Raw genomic sequence first — 19,302 nt, forward strand, 5'->3', positions numbered from 1 at the left:
GAGATGCCTACCTGTTGGGTAGTTTTGCCCTCTTCATCTCTCTTCCTTCACTTTGAGAATCATCATACAGGGTATTCCAAAAAATGTATACATACTTTTTTCTGATAGCTCAATTGATGTTTCTTTCTTTTCAGATTTAACCCACTGGAATTAATAATTATTCAAACTGTGTATACATTTTTGGGGACACCCTATATATCTTCACAGTTAGTTGGAGAGGACAACTAACCTGTACAAGAATGTTCATAGCAGCCTTTTTTATAATAACCCAAATCTGGAAATAACCCAGTATCTATCAGCAAGAGACTAGATAAACAACTTGTGGTATATTCATATAATGAAATGCAACTCTACAATCTAAAGGAAGGAACTAGTGATATAAACAACAATATGGATATTCAACACTGTGGATGAATTATAAAAACATTATGCTGAGCAAAAAAAAAAAAAAGACATGAAAGAGTACATGCAATTGTGTGGCTTCATTTATGTGAAGCTCAAGAAAAGGCAAAACTAATATATGGTAATAGAAATCAGAAAGTGGTTGCCTCAGGATGGAGGGTTGGAATCTACTGTAAAGGAACACGAAAGAACTTTTGGCTAAAAGAAATATTCACTCCAGATATATTGTTTGGATGGTGGTTCCATGGGTATACACAACTGTCAAAACTAATCAGACTGAACACTTAGAATCTGTGTACTGTGTACAAATTATACATACATTTATAAAAAAGGGAAAGATCTCTTTACTCTGGACTGGATAGGAGATAGTGTTACCATTTTCCCTAAACTGGTTGGGAATTAACAGCTCTCTTTAATAAAACAGAGATAGCACTTCAGCCATAGATGTGTTTATAGTACAAACTCTTAGTTATTTGATGAAAATATTACAAAATTACATTTATATAAAAAGCAGTATTCTTTGAAATTCTGGTTAGCTAATTATCTACTAATAATTAATAGTTAATATTAATATCAGTAACTACTAATACTGATAACCATGAACTTCCTGGCTTCATGGCTTTGGGAATATTATTAGCATATTATTTCTTTACCATATTTTAACAATACAATACTCCTGAAAAAAAGGCAGTCATTATGTAAGTAAATATAATAGAGCTTAATTTAAAAAATCTTGTTGACCATATAAAATGGTCAGACCATATAAAATGGAAGTTGTCCAGGAAAATTTAGAATGCTTTTTAGATTTTCAAAACTATATTTATCCAGTCATTCAACTAAGTATTTACTGAATACTGTAAACAATGTCAGGTATTGTGCTAGGCCCTGACTCTGACATTAATATAAGTTATTCTACATGTGAAGCTAAAAAGTGTTGATTCATTTCATGATAAGTGAATTTGTTCTGTGTGCCAGGAACAGAGAAGAACCAATGAAGGAGTGTGGTTCCTGCTCTCATAAAGCTCATATTCTAGTATGAGATTACAATTGTTGGAAGAGTCCTTGTGTTTCTGGGATCCTGCACTTTCTCCAGACATTCTCCTTAGGCCAGGTCCTGAGAGGAGAACTCCTAAGCTGAGCAGATGGAGAATTACTAGTAGCCAGCAGGAGTTCGGGGCTGGATGCCACCAGTCCTGAGTCACGTGGAGCCCAGCTGAGGAATGTGAGATACATCTTCAGAGCCCAGGGAACCCTCCTTGTTAGAATCTTCCTTCCCTGGAGCCTCGCTTCTTCTCAGATCCCATGCAGAAGTCCAACAAGGGGCCTTCTTGCACAGGGCTTACTTGCCAGAATTATAATTCTGGAAGCTTTCATCATTGACATGAATTAAAAGTTGTTTAAACTAAGCTCTGACACGGAGCAGAGGAAAGCTGGGAATGTTAGCCCCAAGAATGCTATGACTGAGCTGAATGGAGAGATCAGGATCTAAACGTGGGTTCTTCCATCTCTATCAGGCCTAATTTAATCAAATGAAATATCTAATTTTGGTGAAATGAAATTGCCTTAGCAAGTCAAAAAGCCAACTGTTGTGGAGCCTGGTAAAAGGCACCGCTGGATAAAGTGACACATGCTCTTGAGGCACTGCCAATAGCTCAGGTGCCATTCTTTCATCACCTCTGCTGAGCAGAAAGAATTACACATTTTGAAAAATTGTGTTTTGTCATTTTCAAAACAGAAAATCCATGAATGTTCTGGAATAAAGAAGGTATGTGATTCTAATCTTAATTTGAGATTGCAGTAAATATGAAATTCTGTTCTATAACTATATAATTGGGCATTTTAGTAGTCACAGATTCCCAAATAAATTAGATGAGTCTTTCTGAAAGACTGGTCACAAATTAAATGCACTTACTTTTTTATAGCAGCACTTTCTGGTTATTTAAGGACAGAATTGGAACAAGACTTGAGTATTAAATCGTGGTTCTGAGCTCTAAAGTTGAATGAATAGGAAAATGCCAATTCCAATTTTTAAAAAGAAATTTGCAAGTAAGTAAAATCAGAGCACAGAGAATATTACCCACACATGTAATGGAGAATCTACCACTAAAATACCTAGGCACTTGCTTTTAAAGACTTAATTATAGCAGCCCGTGGTAAAGCAGAGAAATCAAGCTTCTTGATTTCTAGGGATATTCTTATCCATGAAATCACATGTCATCTTTGCATCCTCCTCCCTTATTTGGATAAACAACAGCAAGAAGTCCATCGCCATAGATGGAGCAGGCATTAGCTCCCTACTTCCCAGGTGTCTTCCTGTCTCTCTCTTGTCTACCCTCTATTTACAGATCACTGTGGGAGGTACCCCATGAGTATATATTTCTCCTCTAGACCATCCCCACTCCCCATCTTGCTACTCAATGACAGCCCGCCCCCAAACTTTTTAAGAGACTCTAAACAACTAAGAAAGTAGCTGCAAGGCTAATTATGGCTGAAGGGCCCCTGATAAACTTCTAGGGAGTAAGGGCTACATATAGAATTGAAAGATTTCTTGGGCAAGATTATCAAGTAGGTCTCAATTTACACTCCCTCAAGTGGTGACTAAGGGTATCCCTACACCTTCATCAATGTTAGCTTGCTGATTCATTCATTCATTCATTCACTCATTCACTCACTCTACTTTATTGAGGTAAGCTTGACATCTACAAAACCATCACCACAATCTATACCACAAACATATCAGTTACATCCAGAGATTCTTCCCACCCTCTTTATTTCATTTTTAAAATTTTATTTTATTTTGTGTGTGACAACACTGAAAATAAGATTCACTCTCTCAGGGAATTTTTGGGTATATAATATGGTATTATTAAATATTTCTGTACAGTAGGTCTCTAGGACTAAATCATCTCTGGCTTAACTATTTTTAATTTGCTAATTTGAAAGGTGGAAGTGGTACTTTATTGGTATTTTAATTTGCATTTCTTTGACTATGAGTTTGGACAGTCTTTTACATGTTTATTTGTTGTTTGTAATTCTATTTTCATTGAGTGCCTACTATATTCTAGAAACTATTTTAGGTGCTATAACAGTTAATAAGACAAACACTTAGAGTTTACATTTTAGTGCAAGAAACAAATGATAAAAACAAACAAAAAACCCAATACTTTTTTTAAAAGCTAAAAATACCACTTTGTGCTATAAAAACAATAATAATAAGAAAGCAAAGGGACAGAGGAAAGAGAGCCATTATCTTTTTTTAAAAAAATATATATATTTTATTGATTTTTTACAGAGAGGAAGGGAGAGGGATAGAAAGTTAGAAACATCGATCAGCTGCCTCCTGCACACTCCCTTCTGGGGATGTGCCCGCAACCAAGGTACATGCCCTTGACCGGAATCGAACCTGGGACCCTTGAGTCCGCAGGCTGACGCTCTATCCACTGAGCTAAATGGGTTAGGGCAGGAGCCATTATCTTAGATAGAGTAGTCAAAGGGAGGTTTTATGGAGAGATGACATTTGAACAGAGACTGAACACCCAGCACAGGGAAAAGCAAGCTCAAAGCTCCCAAAGTGGGGAGATGTTTGTGTGCTTGAGGAATAGTAAGTAGGCCTGTGTGGCTGGAGGCAATAAGCAACAGGGAAGAGTGGTGGTAGCAAATGGGTTTGGAGAGATGGTAGGAGGCTGGATCATTAGGGCTTGTCTCACTGAAAATGTTTTGGTGAGTCACTGAGGGCTTGAGCAGTGGAATGTTATGATCTGACTTACACTAATCTGGTGCCATGCGAGTCACGAGTCCTGGCCCGCAAGAAGTGCTCCATGCACCTCCTGGTGACTGGTTGTTTGGTGGTTCCGCCGTTACGGTGTCACGACCACAGGCCTTTTATGATATAGATGATACTATAGTTTGCCAGTTACTTCCAATACAAATATTTTCCCACTTTTCTATTTGCGTTGGATTCAGTTTATTTTATTTTTCACATATTTACTTAAAACTAATTGCATGTAAAATCCACCAGTTATTCCCTTTGTGGCTTCTTCTATTACTTTTAAGCTTAAAAAGCCTTCCAGTAACCAGGGGCCAGATAGACACTTGTATTTTGAGTGCATGTTGACTCATTTGGAATTTATTTTAGTATGTGGTAAGATTACAAGTTTATACCTTCTTAAAAGATTTATCAGGTTTACCAGCACCACTCATGAACTCTTCCCTTGCTCACTGGTCTGTGATGTCTTTTATTTGGTTCAATTTCAATTTTAAGCTTTGAAATTACAACAGAGATGATGAAAAACCTTCTTTCCAATTGTCAAAATAATATGCTTTGTATAAGATTCTCAATGTGCTCACAAGGAAATACATAAAACAAAATCAACATTCTTCAGAAGAAAAATGCAGGGACAAAAAGCTAATAAAAGAAAGATAAGCCGAAACCGGTTTGGCTCAGTGGATAGAGCGTCGGCCTGCGGACTGAAAGGTCCCAGGTTCGATTCCGGTCAAGGGCATGTACCTGGGTTGCGGGCACATCCCCAGTGGGAGATGTGCAGGAGGCAGCTGATCGATGTTTCTCTCTCATCGATGTTTCTAACTCTCTATCTCTCTCCCTTCCTCTCTGTAAAAAAATCAATAAAATATATTAAAAAAGAAAGAAAGAAAGATAGAACATGAAGGGGAGAAAATAAAGGGCACAGTCCATTTCCTTTTTGAAAAAAAAGTACATGTTGAAAAATGTGAAACAAGAATACACGTATACATACAACAAATATGTTAAGTACCTTCCCAATGTTAGGCATTGCCCTAGATGCCATTAAGTGGTAAGGATAGGGGCTTAGATTTTAGTAGGGAAGTTGGGGACTGAGCCCATAACCTGGGCATGTGCCCTGACTGGGAATCAAACTATGACCTCCTGGTTCATAGGTTGATGTCAACCACTGAGCCACACCAGCGGGGCTATATTGTTCTTTTAAACATAACAAAACTAAATACTTGACATAACATAACAAAAGGAAATACAAGAGACCAGACTGTAAGATACTTGAGGACAGGGGTTTTTGTCAGGTTTGCTCACTGCGTATCTCCAATGCCTAGCATAATGAGAGTCTGGAACTCATTAAAAATTTGTTAAATAAAAGGAACAAAGCGACTACAGGGAATAGCCTTTTATTGGCGAAATAAGAGTCAGATGAAATGAACATTCAGAAAAGGGCTTCAGAGAAGCCTCATGGGCTATAAAACTGGTCTCATAATTACATTGCATTGTACGTCAAAATCAAGGATGGGTAATTTAAAAGTAACATTACACTAACACAGGGTTCAAAATACAATGTTAAATTTAGCCACTTCCTTGTAAACTTCTTGTCATCACTTTGACTATGAGTTTCTATGTGGCAGGAATTATGTCTTCTTTTCAACTCTCCAAGTAAGAGAACACGCTGTGTGTGCGTCCTACATGGTATATATTTACGCTGTTGGAGGCCTACTGAAGAAATGCTAGCACACAGGCAAAGTACTCAAGGAAGAAAATGGGGACAACTTGGCAGCATTTATCATTACTAACACTTCAGTCTCCTAGAGTAAACTTTGAAATTACATTCTAATTTGAGATGGTTCTGGTTTGACAAGTTAACCCTTGAGACATCTGAGTACAGTATTATGAAAGAACAAAACTGTTCATCAACCCTTTATGCCACTGTTAATTTCTTTTAAAAGTAGGATTTTAATGTTTTTTAATTCCTACAGTGACCCTTAAAATTTCTATGTATGTAATCACGAATGCACACACAAGATGCATTTATAAGCTTATTGTGTAGTTCCAAAGACAGTTGGGAAAATCAATTTTAATTTTGTTACTGAAATAATTTAAAAATATATTATAGAACTGCCTCTTTTCAATCAACAGCAAGGATCTAGAAAAAGATTATACAAGTAGGCACACTTTATTTAGGTTTATTAGTGTTAGAAAAATGAAGTTGCCTAACTTCAAACTGAAATAAGCCCTCTTATATTTTGTTTTTCATCTCACCACTGGCATCAATGTATATTACTTTCTTATGTCTTTAAAGAAACTCAGATTAAAAAACTTGGCTCATTTATTTAACAAGATTCATTATATGCATTAACAATTGAGATGCCCCAAACTGGAAAATTATTTTCAGAAAATGTGCAATATTTCCTGATGATCTCCGAGAATATCTTTGTGACTTAAAACTTTAATCAAAGAAAGAGGACTTACCGGCTTTTATTCATAAGGTCTGCTCCCCGTGCTTTGTAATAATCTAAATTTGGATGGAATTGATAAGTCACTGGTCTTGGATTTCTCTATAGAAAAAAAAAGAATAAATTAAAATGTATATAGCTGTTTAAATTATACATTAACATATGAAAGGATAAAATAATTGTTTTTATATTATTTCAGAAAAAAATACATAAAATAATGAAGTTTAATAATTAGTGTGCTTGCGTTTCGCTTTTATTGTTGAAGTTTTGCCTTAACTGATCTTAGTCCTGACTAAAGACTGAAATTGTTTTAATAGATTTTTTCTTTTAAAAGTTTTTTTTTAATTGATTTTTTTAGAGAGAGGAAGGGGGAGAGTAGAGAGCAAGAGAGCAAAAGAGCGAGAGACAGAGGAGAGAAACATCGATCAGCTGCTTCTCCCATGCTCCCTGACCAGGGAGTGAACTCACAACCTTTTGGTGTATGGGACAACACTCCAAGCAACTAAGCCACACCAGCCAAGGCTGATATATTTTTCTTTACTTGTCTCATAGTTCACATAAATTTCTTCCTGTTAGATTTATTTTTTTATGATTTTGATTAATTCATTATGACTTTCCAAAACACAGTAAGTTAAAATTACAACAAAACTGAAAAATTATATGAGATTTAACAGAAACACAATCTATGCTAATGGACCAAGAGATACAAAGTGTCAAGAAAGCTGCATTTTAGATAAAGATCTTTTTTGATACCCAGAATACTAAATTTGCCCACTAGATGGCACACCGAGTCTTCCTTCTCCTAAAATGAATAAACTATTTCAAGAATCCAGCAATTCTTTTAAAGTTAGCAATTTCTATGTCATCTATTCTTATAAACGAGTTTAATAAGTACCCATGTGGTGGAAATATTAGCAGAGTACCATCACGATACAAAAGCAAAATGACCAACAAGCATACATTTATATAAAAGAAGCAATACACTGTCCTTTCTGGTATTTAATATTATTTATAATCACTATAGAAATGTCCTTGAATCATAGATCGGGTGTGTCTAAATATTTTGCTATTAATTTAATGTGTCTATTATTTAAATGTATCCAGTTCCTTATAGACACAAAATTTAAAAAGTTTAATTTTTCTTAAAAATTCACCTAGTTTATAAAAATGTAACATGTTAATAAAGCATTACTTAAATATCATCATCTCCAAAATGTTAAATCACATATTTTTATTTAAAATTTAAAAATCCTTATAAATAAATGTGTTCCAATGTTCACCTGAGCATATAATTCAAGTTAATACTTAGGATTTTGAACCAGAAGATGCCTTGTCCTTTAAGAGATTTATCTAGGCATAGAAAGGTTGCATTTTATCTTAATAAAAAATTACCAATATGTTTTGATATCAATCCTTGGAGACAAAATCCTGAGGCACTGATACTTGCATGTAGGTGGAGGTATGTAATTGCTAAGGTTAAACAGTTTGAAATTCATCAAGCTAACAAGCTGCATCTTAATGGCCATGATGGACCTTTTCTTTTTCTGCTGAAAAGAGAATATTTGCACAGCTCAACCCTTTCATAGCTCCTCCAAGTCAGCCCTAATCATCTAACAAAAACGACAATCCCTTGATTTAGCTCCAGCTCCTACGCCACTGGTTTGGTATTCAGCACACAGTTCTAAAATAATCAAATCTGAATTGCCTTGATGAAGATAACGGATGCTTGCTTCCATGGCTACCATACCATTAAGTCTAACAGTGCAACTTCTCTCTCTCTCAAGGAATCACATAGGTTTCCTTGCCGTAGCTGATGACAACCTGGACCCAATATAATGGGAAAATAAAATAGAGGCTGAAGCTACTGGCAGATTGTTAGTGCATTCATGACTTATTTCAAAAATTAACTTCCGCAGGACCATCACTCATGACTAATTTGGTTCTTTATTCTCAGTACCTGGAAATACATTTTGTTTTGACTAATATAAAAGACTTTTCTTCTCTGACTTCCAACAAACTAACAAAGGATTATGTTACTTTTTGCTAGAAAACAATGAAAGAGGGGATTGCACAGAACAATTTCTTGAAACATCTTTATAAGAAATGACAAGCAATTCAAGACCGAAGTGCTGATCTATCTAAGCACTTAAAGCCATTATTAGGAATAATGATCTAACTTGAACACATGAGTGAGGCTCAAGTATTGCTTTCACGAAGGCCTATTTAAATTCCTGGGAGACTTACTAGTATCAAAGGAAGAGGCAGTTTAAAGTACCAGTATATTGGGACTTAAAAAAAAAAAAAGAAATCAAAAGAGGATGTTGAAAAACAGCATTTCAAATGTAAGAAAATAAAATCAGAGGTTCCAGTTAAAAGTTACTCAATAGAGTTTTCTGTCTGAGATGATGATGCTGTTACTAAGGCATTAAGAATGTAGACAGATAGATGGTCTAGGCGAGCACTGCCCAACAGAAAGACAATGCAGGTCAGGAACGCAAGCTTCATATTTAAAATTACCTAGCAACCACATTAAAAAGAGAAAAAAGAAATGAGTGAATTTAAATGTAACAATATATTTTATTTAATTCAGTATATCTAAAATATTGTCATTTTAACATGTAATCGTTATAAAAATTATTGAGCCATTTCAGATTCTTTCTTTTGCACAAAGTCTTTGAAATCCAGTGTATATTTTATATTTATAGCACATTTCAATTTGAACTCGTCACACTTCAAGTGCTCATTTTACATGTGGCTTGTGGCTTGCAATGGACAGGACAGACTAAATGACTGACATGTGTAAACCAATGTGTGGCTATCAAAATCAATATATGCATATAGACATGAATAAAAAGGGCACAATATACTTTTGACACTAAGATTCAGTACTGACTGTACTTCAACATACCTATAGTTCTTCTCTTTTAATTAAATTAGCTTAATCTCATCTAAATAAGGTCTTAGAAAGTCAGAAAACTTGGAACAATATAATCTCACACAGCTACTGTGTACCAAAATACAATGGTTTCTTTAGGGGAATGAGATCAAATGAGCAGAATTCTAACTTTATGCAACTGAAACATTTTAAAAGTAAAGAGAAATTTGTTTTTCTTATTTTGAAGGATATTTTCCAAAGAGAATTTTATAGAACCACAACAGTTTTGACTTAATTTTTAAAGACCTAGAACTTCCTCTAAAATATAGGAGCCACTAGAATTCTCTGCTCTACTCTGCACTGGAAGTTTGCAGATCAGACTGCAACCCCCGCACCCATCCACCCCCGCCACCCTTACCCCCCTGGTGCAACTCTGTATGTAAGAAAGAGCAGACTGCGGAACTTCTCATTGTGCAGAACATGTGATGTCAACAACTTTAATATTATGCCTTTGCCTGGATTGGAATAGTCCATACTTAATTAAAACCCATTTTCACACAGTCATGATTTCAACTATTATAAGCTTTTCCAAACCAATGTACATTTGAAAAATCCTTTTGTTTCAGTGAATTTTTCTTTGATAGAAAGATGGCAAAATGGTAATCCTATCTTAGGTCTGTACACAGAGAAATGCCAATTATGCCCCATGATCTGGGAAGTCTATGTAACCATACATGAAGATATGAAATCACAAATCCAGTCTACCTTGGCTTACCACTCCTTTCCTAGATTAACCCAGATGGACTGGAAATGAATCTACAAGATTGCAGCTGGTTAACTTCCCAAGTACCATTCCATTCTTCTCTGTTAACAAGCTGGTGGAGGAGCTCTCCTTGAAGCTGTGTATTCAGCGTTTTTTTTTATGGTAATCCTAAAGGCCCGGTGCACGACATTCGTGCACTCGGGGGGGGGGGGGGGTCCCTCAGCCCTGCCTGCGCCCTCTCACAGTCTGGGAGCCCTCGGGAATGTCCGAGTGATGGCTTAGGCCTGCTCCCGCCACTGCTGCTGTGTTCACCAGCTGTGAGCCTGGCTCAGGGCTTCTGGCTGAGTGGCGCTCCCCCTGTGGGAGGGCACTGACCATCAGGGGGCAGCTTCCACGTTGAGCCTCTGCCCTCTGGTGGTCAGTGCGAGTCCAAGTGACCAGTCGTTCTGCAATTTGGTCAATTTGCATATTGCCCTTTTATTACATAGGATAAGAAGAATGCTGAAATTTCCACCCATGGCATGGAAAGGCTGCATTTTTGGGAAGCATCTTGAAGCTTTGTGGACAAAATGACTTACAGAGAGTGCTAGAAACAAGTGTCCTAGAGGGAACTGTATGGAAAAACAAAAGAAAAGAAAGACCATGCTGTATTTCTGAATTTCTAAAAACACTTTTGTTAATTTGGCAAGATCACAAAATCAATTTACAAATAGTACTGAAATGATAGCATTCAATGTAAGGGATAAAACTTATTGACAGCTATCTAATCTCGCTGGTATAGTTAACGTTCTTCACTTCTAGTCTATGCTATGATAGTAAACTTGCTCCTTACTGTCATTTCAGGTAAAACACACACTCTGTCCCTTGCCAGGTGTGACTTTTGATGGTGGACAACTCCTCTCTGCTCTACTCTGCACTGGCAGTCTATAGATGAGCACATAACCCCTCCCCCTGCCCCTCCTCCCTCCCCCCCACACCGGTTCTATTTTAGTATTTTAAGCTCAAATTCAGCTTGTTGTAGTAGTATACAAATATTTAAATGCTAACCCACACTAACTACACGATACTACAAGTAGTACAATTAACTACAAGATGGTACGTGCAATTTTCCTTGTTCTAAGGCTGGTGAAATCAAGCACATCCAACAAAGGGCATTACAAACAATACTTTCCAGATTGATCCCCTAACTCCTGACCCTCCCTTGTAGATGACTGCCTCCTTTTGAATCGTCATATGGAACTCCAGAAGGAAGTTCATCTAAAGTGCTCATTCTGTTTTGAACAGCATGGACCCTTTCAAACGGCTGGCTATTTATACACACAGGTAGAACGGAAAAGAGCCAAAGAAAAGCAATTCCAGTGATCCCTGCTCTGATTTATGAATGTGCCAGAAGGAGTTAAAGAAGAGTTAAAGTTATATGTTAAAACAAAGAGACTAGGTAAACATAGCTCGCCCATCTGCTTTAAAGGCCCAGAATGCCTGGTGGGGGAGGCAGGGGATCAGGAGTCTGTGAGCCTCCTGCTCAGATCCCTGCTCCACCCACTACTAGCTGATGAGCCACTGAGAGGAGTCAGTTACTCTCCCATCTCCAGTTTCCTCATATGCAAAACTGCAGTAAGGATGAAATGAGACAATGAACGCTCAGTGTACAGCACAGTGCTGGGCACTGGATGCAAATGAATGAGATGGAAGCTATGATTACCTTCTGATACCACCGAGCACTGACAAACAGACCTTTATTTTGGGAGCAGATCTGACAGTTTAATAACTTAAAACCTATAACATTTAGGAAGAGAAGGTGATGTTTCATACCTCTGATAATCATTCTTAAATTTAGGATAGATTCTTCTAAACAATACATTTAAAAAGCAAAAACACATAGGAAAATATATCATGCACACTGGATCTCATATGGAAGGAAGGCTGTCTTATTTCTGAGTATATACATTTATAAATTTTTAAGAAATTGTAAAACCATACTATGCCATTACTGCACATTTGCTTGCCAGCTCATGTGATTACAATAATTAAAGTGATTTTCTGCAATATGTCCAAATTATTATCATTTTTATAGTTTATTGGTCACGATTCTTACATTAAATTAAAATGATACAGTTCCTGTAGCACTTAATAGAAAATATTGATTTAGATTTACAATATTGTGTATGTTTGATATGAAGGAAAGAAAATATTTGACAAATGAAGAATTACTCAGTTTTCTTTCCCCTAATATTTTGCTACCAACCCTTAATTTTTAGCATGCCAGAATAGGAAAGGGGAAAAAATATGGCTCAGAAGGCGAAACGGCACTGTAAAAACACGTCGAACGTTTCTCTTTGATGAAAAATGAGACTCTTATTTTAGTGAATATGTTATTGCCTCAATGCTGGGGGAAAAGCAACCGTCATTAGAAAAACGAATTGCTCAGCTGTTTATAAGCAAAAAGCTCTGGGGGAATTTCTCAGGACCCCAAAGGCAAAGCATTACAGGGTTATGCAAACATATGTTGCAGGTGTTTTAGGGGAGACAGGTGGGCAAGCCTCCGCCATGGAAGAGGAGTTAGTTTAATACGCTGTAACGGGAACGAGATAACCTGAATGCATCCAAGTGCAGCGATGCCGCGGCACCAGCGCGCTGAGCGGGAGAGCAAAACTCTCCCGAAAATAATTACCTTGTTAGTGCCAAGCTAACGGAAATTTTCCCATCTTATAGTTTTATAGAAAACAAACACTGCCAATTACTTTTAAAAAAACACACCAAAAAACTAAAGGTATTTGAAACCTGGAACAAAGAACAGCCTGAAATAGCGATAATTATCCAGAAAAGATAAGGATGAAGTATTGTTGCTTTTATTTAAACAAATATTCCTAAGGAGACAGTTTGTTGTAATATCCCCTGTTTGGTTCACTAGGCAACATTAGATTTATCATAATTCTCCTAAAGCCTAAGATATTTCTATATTAAAATGCTAATTTTGTCTTTTCTTTTGCCTGTAATTAAAGCTGGGGAAATTTGTGATCTGATATTCTCTGATTGCTAGAGGGTCCACAAAGGTCTCACCATCGCTGTTTCTTATTGCCACACACTGCCCTCTTCATTAAAATTAGATACAGGGACACAGTGGATCAAAAGGCAGACATTATAATCCTAAATGCTCACAAAGCTCCCATTTTAAAATATACACAAAATAACTGGTATTATCTGGATATTGCTGTCAAACCTAGACTTGTATTTTATTTCCTTCCTCATTGATCTGAGTTGATTTTGTTCTTATATTATTCCTGTTATTGAGAAAATACTTATTTACTATACATATTTATGTATAACAGTATATTGATCCATACCTTCCTTATCTAAACCACTTTTTTAAACAATCCATACCATGAATTAAATACCAAATATTTAGTATTAAAAAAGCTCAGAAAACATCAGATATGGAAAATTAAAACCTAGCTTGATTTTTTTACAATATTCCAAAATCCAAAATGTGGATACAAATTATTCATCAAGTGAACACAGATCTTCACACACACACAAAAAAAAATCTCTGTAGCAAGGTTGTAAATTAGAATATTATTCCAGTACCAGGTTTAAAATGACCTTCGGTATAGTAATAATTCCCATTTTGACAAGAAGTATATAGCAATTGGCAGAAAAATTCAAGTATTTCAATTTTTGCATCTACAGATAAAAAAAACACACATTTTAAAGGCCTACAAGAAGTTTTTTAAAAAGCAAAAGATTGTTAAATGGGTAAAGACCCAGACAAAACCTCTGAAGCCACGCCAGCCTCATTTTACATACCGAATAAGCCCAATTCCCTGAAGTGACATCTCCCTCTCTACCCTGGCAAGCCGAGATCTCAGATGGCAGAGAAGCATTTTAAACCACCTGTGCGTTATGCTCGACTGTAGCTTCACACAATAAATAGACACCAACAGAGAAATAAAATTCTTTTCCTTTTCCTAATGTATTTATATTATTGAACTTAGCATGCAGGAGGATGCCAGATGAACATGCCCCTCAATATATGGGAAGTAATTTAGGCCAATACATTTTCTTTGTTACTAATACTGGTCCTAGAACACTCCTTTTAGATGGTTGGTTAGCTCTTTTCAGCATTACTGAACTCTTCACCCTTTTCCTTCCTGAAATGTTAGCAGATGGGAAGGGGAAGCCTTACTTTATAGAAATCTAGGAAACCCATTTGTCTTTTCCTAGGACTGGTTCCCAACTCCCAATAATATAAAGGTAAAAGGAAAGAGGTGATCACAAAAACTGTTCCTAAATACTCCAATTTGATATACAAATTATGTTGTAATTTTTTTATTGTTGGAAATGTTAAAAATAAGTTTAAACAAAATGTCACCAAAATAGAAGCAACTGAAAAAATTGTTTTAGGATATCTGAATCACCAAGAATAAGTCTATGTGACCCCATGGGACCCAGAATCCTGGTTTGAAGAATTTAGCCCCGTCTTCTTTCCTTTCATTACCTGCTTTCGTAACTGCCAAGGCAACAAATACTAAGCTGCTGCACATTGAGGCCTGGTAAAAGAAAACCATGCACAGTCACACTTCTAATGCAATTTTCTGAGTAATTCCAATAAAACATCTTGGAATTAAAAATTCATTCATCATATAAATACACTCTTACTAAGGTCATACACTTACACTGTGTGTTGTTTTTTGTGTGTGGTGGTTTCTAGCATAACAATGAAGGATCAGTACTGAACTTTTGAAATATCTAAGTGAAGAGAGAAATGAGAAAACAAACATAAATAACACACACATTTTCTTGAGTGAGATCACTGAGAAGATGGATGCTGCCTTCCTTGATTTTTTAATTCTAGATTTCATATATCATTGTTAAAAAGAACACTGATATCAGGTGTTTTATTTCTCTAAAGCTTAGGTAGTACTGTAAAAATTTTTCTTTTTGATCAATAACTCTTAAAAACTGATTTTAGTCAGAGAGAGAGAGAGGGAGAGAGAGAGAGAGAAACATTAATGTGAGAGAGAAACTCAATTGGTTGCCTCCTGTACATGCTCTGACCAGGGTTGGAACCTGCAACTGGGCCAAGTGCCCTGACTGGGAATCGAACCCATCACCTTTCAGTGTGTGGGATGATGCTCCAACCAACTGAGGCACCTGGCCAGGGCTTTACTCAGTAACTTAAAAGCAAAACCCCCTGAATATCTGGTGTTAACAACTGGCACATGAATTGCATGCTGCTCATGTAATATCTACATTAGGTGTTCTTAATCTTTTTGTGCCACAGACTACTCTGCTTCCTGTGAAGACTTTGGCCTCCTTTTTCAGAATAATGTGTTTAAATGCACAAAATAAAATACATTGGGTTATAAAGAAAACAAATTGTACTGAAATAGAGCAATCAAAATATTGAACAAATTTCTAATGGTGATATGTGCTTTTTTATTAATGTATTAAATAAGATATAGTGGCTGGTCTAATCATTACTATAATTTAGCAGTAGTGATGAATGTAAAAATGGTATTTCAAGATATCTTCATCAACTCTAATGTGATATAAAATATCTGTGATTGCTATTAGTGGAAATGTTTCAGGTGCTGCTGATAATATTGCAGTTTGTTGCTTTCATCCATCTTTGATATAAATATTAAATTTTAGTAAGGGTTTAGTGAAAATAAAGATGTAAATGTTACCCATCCAAGTTTTTAGGGCTCCCCCCCTCAAATTCCATTCATAGACCTTCTGGGGGCCTTTTATCAGAAACCTGAAAGGTGGTTTTGGATAACAACTTTCCTCTTGGGAAGGTAGACTTTTATAGGTACCACTGTCCTAGTTTATTAACCCATTTGCTGTATAAATGTGCACAGGGGTGATAGTCAAAATATAAAACAACTGCTCTAGCACAGACAGGTACCAGTCAGGGCTGACAGGACCCAGGAGGAAATGCCGGAAGAGCTCCCACTGTGCCAGGCTCTGACCTTCAGATGCTGGGTTTCTTTACATACTGATAGAGAAGTACCTGTTAAGGCTTTGGCCTAGGTAGCCTCCAGTACCTTATCTGAATGAATGAGAAGTGTGGCTAGGTGGGCGATGAGGATGAGGATGGTGGGGGAATGCTCAATCACAGGGACGCAAGCTGTCTGCCTCTGGAGAGCCCACTTTTTCTGTTCTAACTTCTTGGAGAAGGTTTCCATTGCTGTGGGACAGCTGATGGCAACCAGATTTGTAGAGGGACGCTCCAATACTAGTAAGTGGGGCTGTCCACTCAGCACTTTTTCTAAGTTGCTGAACTTTCTTAGTTTGCAGCCAGAAATGCTTCAAGAAAATAACTCTCTTCTAAGAAGTCAGTTTTTCTGAAGAATCAAATCAGTTGAAATCCAGGATCCCTCTGGTTGGAACTTTGAAGGAGTGAGAAGAAAGGGGGCTGCATACTTTGTAGTGACTCAGAAAGAAGAATGAGAAGGTGATAAATAATCATCACATCTAGGTTAACACATTGCGGACCAGTAGTTTTATTGCTAGCTTTACCCAGTGGCTAGATAAGTTTCTAATGAACGAGTTCAAAAAACGTTTTACAAAAATGTTAAAGGCATGCTTTAAAATTAAATACCCATTGCATTTTGAAGTTATTTATTACATGTTCTTTATAAAGTATGATACTTTGTAAAACACTGTGTAATATGAAGCGAAAATTCTCATGATCCATCTGCAATGTGTTAAGAGGAATCTTTGGAGGTCATTACTTTCCCTCGTTAGTCTGTATGGAAGTACAGAGCACTTATTTCCTGGTGGACACTATTTAAAACACCCATGAGAGAGATGACATTAAATGAAAGGGGTAAAAAGGTAATGTACAGAACAGCATACAAAGTATAATTATTTTTATGTAAATTATAAAAAAAATTAAAAAATAGTTTGCAGAAATTGACAGAGTGATCTTAAAATTCATATGGGAAGGCAAGTGACTCAGATTCTCTTGAAAAAGGTAAATCAAGCTCATGAATTCATAATTCTGATTTCAAAACTTAGTACAAAGCTATAGTAATCACGACAGTGTGGTACTAGCATTAAGGACAGACATTAGATCAATGGAATAAAATTGACAGTCCAGAAATAAATCCTCATATTTATGGTTAGTTAAGTTTTGACAAATGGGCAAGAAAATTCAATGGGGTAAGGGATAGTCTCTTTAACAAACACAATTGGATATCCACATGCAAAAGAATGACTTTGGACCCCTATTTCACACCACACACAAAATTAACTCAAAGTGGATCACAGCCCTAAATGCAAGAGCTAAAGCTATCAAACTATTAGAAGAAAACAGGAGTAAATCTTTGCAATCTTGGATTAGCAATGATTTCATAGATATGACAGCAAAAGTACAAGTAATTAAAGAGGAGACTGATTAGTTAGATTTCATAGAAATTAAAAATATTTTGTGCTTCAAAGGACACAGTTAAGAAAGTGAAGATGATCTACATAGGATTGAAAATATTTGCAAATCATGTTTCAGATAAGTCTTATATTCAGAAATGTAAAAAAACTTTTATAACTCAATAATACAATGACAAATAACTCAATTAAAAATGCACAAAGATCCGAAGAGGCCTTTCTCCAACGAACATGTATAAATAGCCCATAAGCACATGAAAAGATGTTTAACATAATTAGTCATCAGGGAAATCCAAATCAAAACCATAATGAGATACCATTTCATAACCATTAGAATTGCTACAATAAAAATGACAGATATAACAAGTGTTGGCAAAAACATGGGGAAATCTGAGTCCTCATACATTGCTGGTGGGAATGTAAAATGGTGCAACCACTTTGCAGAGCAGTTTGACAATTCCTTAAATGTTGAACGTAGAGTTACAATATGACTAAGTGATTCTACTGCTACCTATGGACGTATCTCCAGACTTTGGGTAAGCTGTTCCCTCATGTTACAGGTGTTTACTCACTATTCTCTGCTGACCGAAATGCTTCTCATTCTTAGTTCAAATACATACTACCTTTGACATGAAGCCTTTTGTGAATTTCTAGTTACTCTATTACCTCTACTCTGACAACATGCTAATTTCAACAGAAGTTTGCCTTTTCCATCTGGCCTTACATTGTGGTCAGTTGTATACACGTCTGTCTTGCACACAGAGTGGAAGCTCACTGAGGACGGAGCCCTGTCCAGATCAGTGTAGCTTCTCGGTCTCTAGCCACTTGTCTGGCACAGGGTATGCGTTCAGTGATTGTGTGTGAACTAGATAAACCGAAGAGCTTGCCAGCATCTGGCTCTAAAAACGTAGCTGCAGGGAAGTAGAGTGAAAATAATGTAATCTGCAGATATGCATGGAAAATGGCAGGCTCAGAGAGAAGGCATTTCTGAAATGCCCACGCAATCCCTTTCTCCATATGAGATGGGCCTAAGCCAAATAGGCTACCATTATGCCCATTTCAGAAAGAAGCTCCAAAAAGGCTAACTGGCAATACGTGTGCTCTCAGAGTTTTTCTTAATAAACAGAATCCTAACTCCTGTATCCAGTCATATACGACTGTGATCACAATTCAGGTAACGAAAATGGAAAGAACAGTGAGTGGTGACACAAGCAGCCTGTTCCAGCAGGGAAATCAGTGAGCAGAGAGCAGGAGGGTTGACCATGACTATCTGACCACCCCTGCTTGATGGGTTATCTCACAAAGGAGCAGCTGGTTAAGTGGATGTGGATGGCACCCTGCTTTATAAAGTAAACACAGGCAATGTAATTAACGTTTCTTAATTGAGTTGAACTCCTTGTAGGCAGTATGTTGTCTGAACTTATTTTGTTCTGTTTTTGTGCTGTGTTATTGTTTCTGTTTATCTGGCTCTTCATAGGAGTTTTACAAGGAAACTGAGAGAAGCTGGATGTCATTTTAAAACCAATCAGTGCTATTTAAGTTGGATGGGAAGGAAGGTTGTGAAGATGACAGTAGGAGGAGAGGGGCAGAAAGAGCAATCCAAGCAGAGGGAGAGCACAGAACTGGGATGAAGATGATATGGAAAGAGACTTCCTTCTGC

The 19,302-nt window shown here is 36.7% G+C and overlaps 1 protein-coding gene across 13 annotated transcripts in view; it reads right to left on the reverse strand.

Annotated features, from left to right (window-relative positions):
- TBC1D5 (TBC1 domain family, member 5) overlaps window positions 1-19,302 on the reverse strand; it is a 425,203-nt gene that overhangs the window by 64,796 nt on the left and 341,105 nt on the right. For all 13 annotated transcript variants that reach the window (XM_014537570.1, XM_005863632.2, XM_014537574.1 and 10 more), the window contains one exon: window positions 6,632-6,717. In XM_014537570.1, coding sequence (XP_014393056.1) covers window positions 6,632-6,717 — 86 coding nt within the window. The remainder of the gene's footprint in view (window positions 1-6,631; window positions 6,718-19,302) is intronic.

This window comes from Myotis brandtii, unplaced genomic scaffold, assembly GCF_000412655.1.
Source record: "Myotis brandtii unplaced genomic scaffold, ASM41265v1 scaffold18, whole genome shotgun sequence".
NCBI lineage: Eukaryota > Metazoa > Chordata > Mammalia > Chiroptera > Vespertilionidae > Myotis > Myotis brandtii.